This window comes from Emiliania huxleyi (assembly GCF_000372725.1).
Source record: "Emiliania huxleyi CCMP1516 chromosome Unknown EMIHUscaffold_126, whole genome shotgun sequence".
Classification (NCBI taxonomy): domain Eukaryota; phylum Haptophyta; order Isochrysidales; family Noelaerhabdaceae; genus Emiliania; species Emiliania huxleyi.
In genome coordinates this window covers 15,022-22,251 of record NW_005201327.1, presented here as the reverse complement: position 1 = coordinate 22,251, position 7,230 = coordinate 15,022, and the positions used below count along the sequence as shown (strand labels likewise).

At 64.9% G+C, this 7,230-nt stretch overlaps 1 protein-coding gene across 1 annotated transcript; it reads left to right on the top strand.

Annotated features, from left to right (window-relative positions):
* Positions 1-2,045: 2,045 nt before the first annotated feature.
* On the top strand, positions 2,046-3,081 carry EMIHUDRAFT_423239 (hypothetical protein; the record flags this gene model as incomplete). Its single annotated transcript, XM_005789595.1, has 2 exons — positions 2,046-2,883; positions 2,990-3,081. The coding sequence occupies exons 1-2, from the start codon at positions 2,058-2,060 to the stop codon at positions 3,079-3,081; spliced, it is 918 nt and encodes a 305-aa protein (XP_005789652.1). The 5' UTR covers positions 2,046-2,057.
* Positions 3,082-7,230: the final 4,149 nt, after the last annotated feature.

Below are 7,230 nucleotides of genomic sequence, written 5' to 3'. Positions count from 1 at the left end.
CGCGCTCGAGTTCGCGCAGCAGGCAATCACGACTCGTGCGGCGCCGGTGAGGGCCGTCAGCCCGCAATAGATCCACCAAAAAAAACACGCTCGAAGCTCCTCCGCGATTTCATCCTCCGGCTGGCTGGCAATACTAAGGCCGCTTGAGTAGCAATCGGGGTCGTCATCTGCACAGCCCCCTCCGAAGAGCGCACCAACGTGCATGGCAAAGGTGAAGTACAAAAAGATTGGGAACGTCACGAGACTCAGGATGCCTGCCGTCGTGATCAGGCAGAGCGAGCATCTCAGCGTCGACAGTGGGCGTCCAATCGGGCAGCACAGCACCAGCGAGGCACCCACGATGCTCAAGAGCGCAAAGATGGGATAGCACATGATTACCCAGCCACCAAGGAGCAAGCCGTAGGCGTCCGCATCGTAGAAGGCGAATCCGCAGAGAAGGAGGACGTGGTACTGCAGCTCGACGTAGAGGAGGCCTTTGAGCAGCCTGCAGGGAAGGTGCGGCGCGGCGCGCTCCCACTCGTCTGCGGGAGGCGTCTGCATGCACGCAGTCGGGCACAGTTGTGCGGTGCGGTGCGTCCGTCCGATAGAGCTTTTTCTGTTTTGAAAGAAACGCAAGGCGGACTCACACATGGCACATCGCTGCTCTCGGGCCCACAGACATCCCGCACAGCCATTTTTCTCCCTTTTTGCAAGAACTTTCCCACAGCGCCACCCGCTTTCAAACACACACACACACACACACACACACACATAGGCTGTATATATATACTTTTCCTCTCGCACCCCGTCTCTTTCCTTTCCCTTTTTCTCTACAGCACCCTCTCTTTTCCTCTCTATTTTCCCGGGGAAACCATCAAATTTTCCGGGCTCTGAGCCGAGTCTGAGGCTGGTTTGGGCCCAAAATCAGCCAAATCGGCAAAATACCGGGTATTTTGCGGGTATACCTGGAAAACCCCGGGTATACCTGGAAAATACCCTGCGACCGCCTTGGTATCGTGCCGATTTCCTCAATTTTGCCTCAGATTTTGCCCCAGACCAGCTCTCAGACTCAGGGAAACTCGCGAGTTTCCAGAATGGAGCACCAAACACCCTCTGCGTTTTCCCTGAAAATTTCCGGAAACGCAAAGTGCTGGGGCCCCTCTGTTTTCCTTTTTGTTTGCCGGAAAAGTATATACAGGCCAACCACACACACACACACACACACACACACACACACACACACACACACACACACACACACACACACACACACACACACACTCACACACACACACACACACACACACACACACACACACACACACACCCTCTCACACACACACACACACACACACACACACACACACACACACACACACACACACACACACACACACACACACACACACACACACACACACACACACACACACACACACACACACACACACACACTCACTCACTCACACACACACGCACTCACACACACACTCACTCACTCACTCACTCACCGCTTCAGAGTTAGTTAGGGGCGAGGGGGCGAAAGTGGTGCTCAGTCAGTGTGTGGAGGGTCCTCAGCTCGGGGCTCGTGCGTGAGTGAGTGAGTGAGCTGGACTTGTGAGCCGGACTGCTTTCATTTCGCTCTGCGTTCCTCGCACATGGATGGAGTGCGAGGTATCTCGACTGGTGTCTGTGAAGAGAGCGATATGCCATGCGTGCGCCGTGTTCCCTGAGATCATGCTGTCATTAGGCATAACAAAAAAAAACCCTGACCCACGACACAGGTGATGGCCACCTTCTGGCCTCTCGCGGGCGGTAAGCGCGGTGCCTGCAGGACAGTGAATGCCGCGACGGGATCGTTGGACGAGTACTGGCGCGTGAGCGAAGCCGAGTGCCAGGCCATGTGCTTCGCCAGTCCGGAATGCATCGCGATCGATTACCATTTCCCTTACGAACGCTGCGAACTCCACAAGGAGCCCATACGGCACGTCCTCCCGATGGGTGAGCACGCCTGCCGCCTCAAACCCCCCAGATACGGCGGCGCGGTCACGGCGACCCTCAAAAACCTCAACTCGGAGATGATTCGCCGGCCCGCGCCTCCCCTTCCGACGCCGCCGCCGTCGCCGCCGTCACTGCCGCCGCCGACGCCGCCGCCGTCGCGACCACCGTCGCCGCCGCCGCCACCGTCGCCGCCGCCGCCGCCGTCGCCGCCACCTTCGCCACCTCCGCCGCCGTCGCCGTCGCCGCCGCCGCCGCCGCCACCTCTGTCACCGTCGCCGTCGCCGCCGCCGCCGCCGCCACCTCCGCCGCCGTCGCCGTCGCCGCCGACGCCGTCCCCGCCGCCGCTTCCACCGCCGCCGTCGCGTCCGCCGAGTCCGCCTCCCAACCGCTGCCTCGAGGCGCAGCTCCTGCAGGCGCCCGCCGCCGACTTTGGGCCGTGCTCGCACCTGCGTCTCGCGGAGCTGCGGCGGCAGTCGCTCCGGGGTGCGTCCTTTGACGGCGTGGACATGCGCGGCGCGCTCCTGGACGGCGCCGATCTGCGCGGGGCGAGCATGCGCAGCGCAGTGATGGCGGGCGCGTCTGCCAGGGGCGCGCGGCTAGAAGGCGCCGTCATGGTGAGCTCGAGCCTCTCGCACGCCAACTTCTCGCGCGCCAGCCTGCGCGGGGCCGACCTGACGATGGCGGCGGGCGAAGGCGCGAGCTTCGAGGCCGCGGACCTCTCCGACGCCTCCCTGCTCGTGGCGACGCTGCGCCGCGGGCTGTGGGCGGGCGCGGACTTGCAGCGCGCCAAGCTCGCGCACGCGGACCTGTCGCACGGCGACTTCCGGTCCGCCGACTTCCGCGGCGCCGTCCTTACCGATGCGTCCTTCCGTTCGGCCAATGTGGAGGCGGCCGACTTTCGAGGTGCGATCCCATTCGCCGCCCACGCCCACCGACCTGCCCTCGCGACCTGCCCGCGCCCGTTACCCGCCCACTGCGCGCCCCTCTCGTCCGCCTCGCATGCGCGCAGGCGCCATCGACACGCACCGGGCGCACTGGGAGGGGGCGGTCGGCAGTCCGATCGGCATCGAGCTCGACATGTTCCTGCACGTCGGGCTCTGACCGTGAAACTTTAAGAGACCCGTGCCGCCCGCCGCCCGGGGCGCGCTCCGTCCCTCCGGGGGCGGGAGAGGGGCTCCAGCGTTCCTGCAGCTTCTTTTCTGCACCTTGTCTCTGCGTGTGTGAATGCGAGGCTGGACTCGCGCCTTCTGGAGCACTTGGAGCACTTGGAGTGCAGTCGGTAGCCTCACATCCAGGGCCGGGGAGGTAACTTGGAGCACTTGGTCGGTAGAAGAGCACTTGGAGCACTTGGAGTAGGTAGGTAGGTAGAAAGGTGAAGTTGGAGTGCAGTTAGTACCGCACGTCCGGAAATTTTCTTTTTACGATGTCAGACACCGCGGTCCGCGCCGCTCCCGCCGCCTCGCCACAGCGCCGCCGCCGACACCGCAGCCGATCCCTCGCCAGACACGCCGCCGCCCACCCGCCTCCTCGACCTCCCCACGGAGCTCCTCGTGCGCGCCCTCTCTCGCTGCGACCCCGCCGATATCGCTCGCGTCGCGGCCGTCTCGCTGCTCTTTCACGCCTCGCTTGCGGTGGAGGCCATCCGCTTGTGGGCGCAAGAGCGCGGCTTCGAGCTGCCGGCGCAGCCAGAGGGCGAGGGCTGCGCCGTGCGGTGGCTGTGCTATTCGGCGTTGCTGTGCGAGTCCAACCCGCCGGCGAGGGCGACGGCAGGTGACCGGCACAGCGTCTTCATCGACGGCGAGGGGCGGCTCTCGTCGTGCGGCTCGGCTTTGGAAGGCGCGGAGGACGACGAGGACGAGGACGAGGAAGTACTTCCAGGCCTCCTTGGCCACGGCGTGGGCGTGCTGCGGCCCAACCCGCCCACCCGCCTCACGTCCACGCTGGGCGGCGAGCGCGCCGTGAGTGTGTCGGCCGGAGACGCGCACAGCTTGGCCCTCACCGCCGGCGGCGCTGTCTGGAGCTGGGGCAGTGGAGTCTTTGGCGAGCTGGGCCACGGCGACGAGCAGCGCCAGCTCCTGCCGAAGAAGATCGAGACCTTTGCTGGCCAGCACGTCGTCGCTGTCTCGGGAGAAAGTCACAGCCTCGCCCTCACCGCCGACGGTGCCGTCTGGAGCTAGGGCTTTGGGAGCCATGGCAAGCTGGGCCACGGCGACGAGCAGCAACAGCTGCTGCCCACGAAGATCGAGGCCTTTGCTGGCCAGCGCGTCGTCGCTGTGTCGGCTGAGTCATTCCACAACCTCGCCATCACCGCCGACGGCGCTGTCTGGAGCTGGGGCTGTGGAGGCCAAGGCCAGCTGGGCCACGGCGACGAGCAGGACCAGCTGCTGCCCAAGAAGATCGAAGCTTTGGCGGGGCAGCGCGTTGTCGCTGTGTCGACTGGAGCCAACCACAGCCTCGCCCTCACCGCCAACGGCGCCGTCTGGAGCTGGGGGCGTGGACGCGAAGGCCAGTTGGGCCACAGCAACCAGCAGCAACAGCTACTGCCGAAGAAGATCGAGGCCTTGGTGGGGCGGCGCGTGATCGCTGTGTCGGCTGGACACGCGCACAGCCTCGCCCTCGCCGCCGACGGCACTGTCTGGACCTGGAGCGTTGGAGGCTACGGCCAGTTGGGCCACGGCGACGAGCAGAACCAGCTGCTGCCGAAGAAGATCGAAGCCTTGGCGGGGCAGCGCGTCGTCGCTGTGTCGGCTGGAGGTCTGCACAGCCTCGCCATCACCGCCGACGGCAGCGTCTGGAGCTGGGGCCTTGGAGCCTCTGGCCAGTTGGGCCACGGCGACGACAAGATCCAGCGGCTGCCCAAGAAGATCGAGGTGTGGGCGCCGGGGCAGTGATGAGAAGGGAGAAAGGGTGCAAGGCTCTGTGTAGCCGCGTCGCCCACGTGCCTGTTCGCCACCTGCGAACGTGGAACGTATCCGAGAGTGGCGAGATGCGAATCCGGGACCCAAGAGATTTATGCATGGTCCACGGTCTCCTGGCACCTCTCCCGTCTTTTTTGCGGTGTGCCGATGTGTGAGCTAGTAACTTGGAGCACTTGGAGTGCAGTTATCAACCGAAAAGAAAGAAAGAAAACGGACAACCCAAGGGAGGGATGGGAGGACGCTGGACGGCACGCCGCCCCCCCACACAGGGATTTTAAGCAAGGAGGAGGGGAGGAGGGGTGTGGTACGCTAGCCGTCGCCCACCCCCTTGGGCGTCCGCCTCTTCCTATCTCTCTTCGCAGTCTCTCGCCGATTCTCGCTGCAATTGATGCCGCACTCAATCTCCTCGCTGCATATCCTGGCCCCTCGAGTCTATCGAGCTCCCCTCGCGCAAGGACCACATTTCTGACTCCCACTCCGATCATTTGCCTCCAGGTCATGTTGTTGCTCAGGTCGACTCTCTCTTCGAACACTTGTGCCCTCACTGATGAGGCCGGCGCTGTGGTCCCCTTCGGGTGCATCGTGACGGCTGACAACGGGATTTCCACTGGTTCGTCCTCCTCGGAGTCGTCTTCCCCCTCTTCCTCCCGCTCGGCTCTACGTTCAGTACGTTCGGCGTGGCTCACCCTCCATGCGTGAACAGGCGCTTTATCCACCCTATATTCTTCTCTCGTTCCTCTGCCCGTGCCTTGGTCGTGTCGTTGTTTCGCACCCATGTCTGTATGGCAATCGAGGCTGCCTTCCCCACTGCCTGTAGTTCACTCGTCACCTCTCCCGCGAGCTCCCTCCTCTTTCTTTCGGGTATGGAGTCCGTGAGTGCGGGCAGCGTGCAGGCAATCACGGGCGCTATTTTGTCGTACTCCTCTTCGGCGAGCGCTCCGAATCTAGACCCCATTGCCTTTAAGGAGGACTCGTCTCAGGGATGTGGCGGTGTCTTTTGAGTCCGGCGCCTCCCGTTCTTGTATCAAAAGAAAGAAAGAAAGAAAACAGACAACCCAAGGGAGGGATGGGAGAACGGTTCTTGTATCAAGAAAGAAAGAAAGAAAACACACAACCCAAGGGAGGGATGGGAGAACGGCACGCCGCCACCACACAGGGATTTTAAGGAGAGGAGGGTGTGATGCGCTAGCCGTCGCCCACCCTGGGGGGTCTGCCTCCTCGTATCTCTTTTCGCAGTCTCTCGCCGCTTCTCGCTGCAACCTTCATGCCACCTCGCGGCTGTCCCACTCTCGTCGTTCTCTCCCTTGTCACTTCCCCCTCTGTCGCGTCGTTCTCTTCTGCCTCGTCCTGCGACGCCGCCGCCTGCCGGTCCCTTGTTCTCGCGGCTTCTTTCGCCTCTCGGCGCAACTCCGTCCTTCTTGTATCAACCGCACTCGCGAAACCCGATAAAATTCTTTTCGCACACCCAAAGGAGCGAAACATCGCTCCGCGACTTGCCGGACCGCGCTGCTTCACCGCCACGCATGAAGGCGGCGCGCGGTCTCGCCCCGTCCCTCCGCCACGGCCTCCCGCCCCCGCCGACCCTACAGCTCCCGCCAGCGCCTCCTCCGCCGCCACCCGCCGCCGCCGCCGCAGACGACAGCCTGCCTCTCAACCACGTCGTCCACCTTGGCGCCGCGCTCAACGAGACCGCCTCGCTCTCTGACGGCTCGACCGTGCACCGACTTGCGGTGCGCGGGCCGCCGGGCTGTGCGTGGCTCTCGGCGCGCCTGGAGGCGCTCGCGCTCCGGCCCGGCGAGCGGCTCTTTGTGCACGGCGAGCGCGGCGTCGGCGCGCAGGGAGCGTGGACGGCCGAGTCGTTGCGCCGGACCGGGCGGAGTGCCGTGGAGGGCGGCGCCCGCGCCGGCACGCTCGTGACGCCGCCGCTGCCCGGCAGCCTCCTCGTGATTGAGCTGCACTCGCCCGCCGCCGCCGCGGCCGCGGCGCCCCGCCCTCCGCCCGTGCTCGCCTCCATCGTCGCCGGCACGGCTCCAATCTTCGGGACGGCGGCGCTCGAGGCGCGCGACGCGGACGCGTACTCCGCGCCCGCCGCGGACGAGTCGGCCGGGGACGGCCCGCTCGGCCTGTGGCGCAGCCTCTTCGGCCGCTCCTCCGTCGGCGGGCCGCCTCCCTCACTGCTCGCACGCGGCGCCTCGGGGCTGCTCCCCTTCCTCCGCCTGCCGTTTCTCGAGGTTGGCGGCCCGGGCGCGGAGGAGGAGGTGGGGGAGGAGGAGGAGGGCTCCCGCCCGCTGCCCTCTGACCGCCGCCGTCTGGCCGGCCGCCTGTCCGCCTC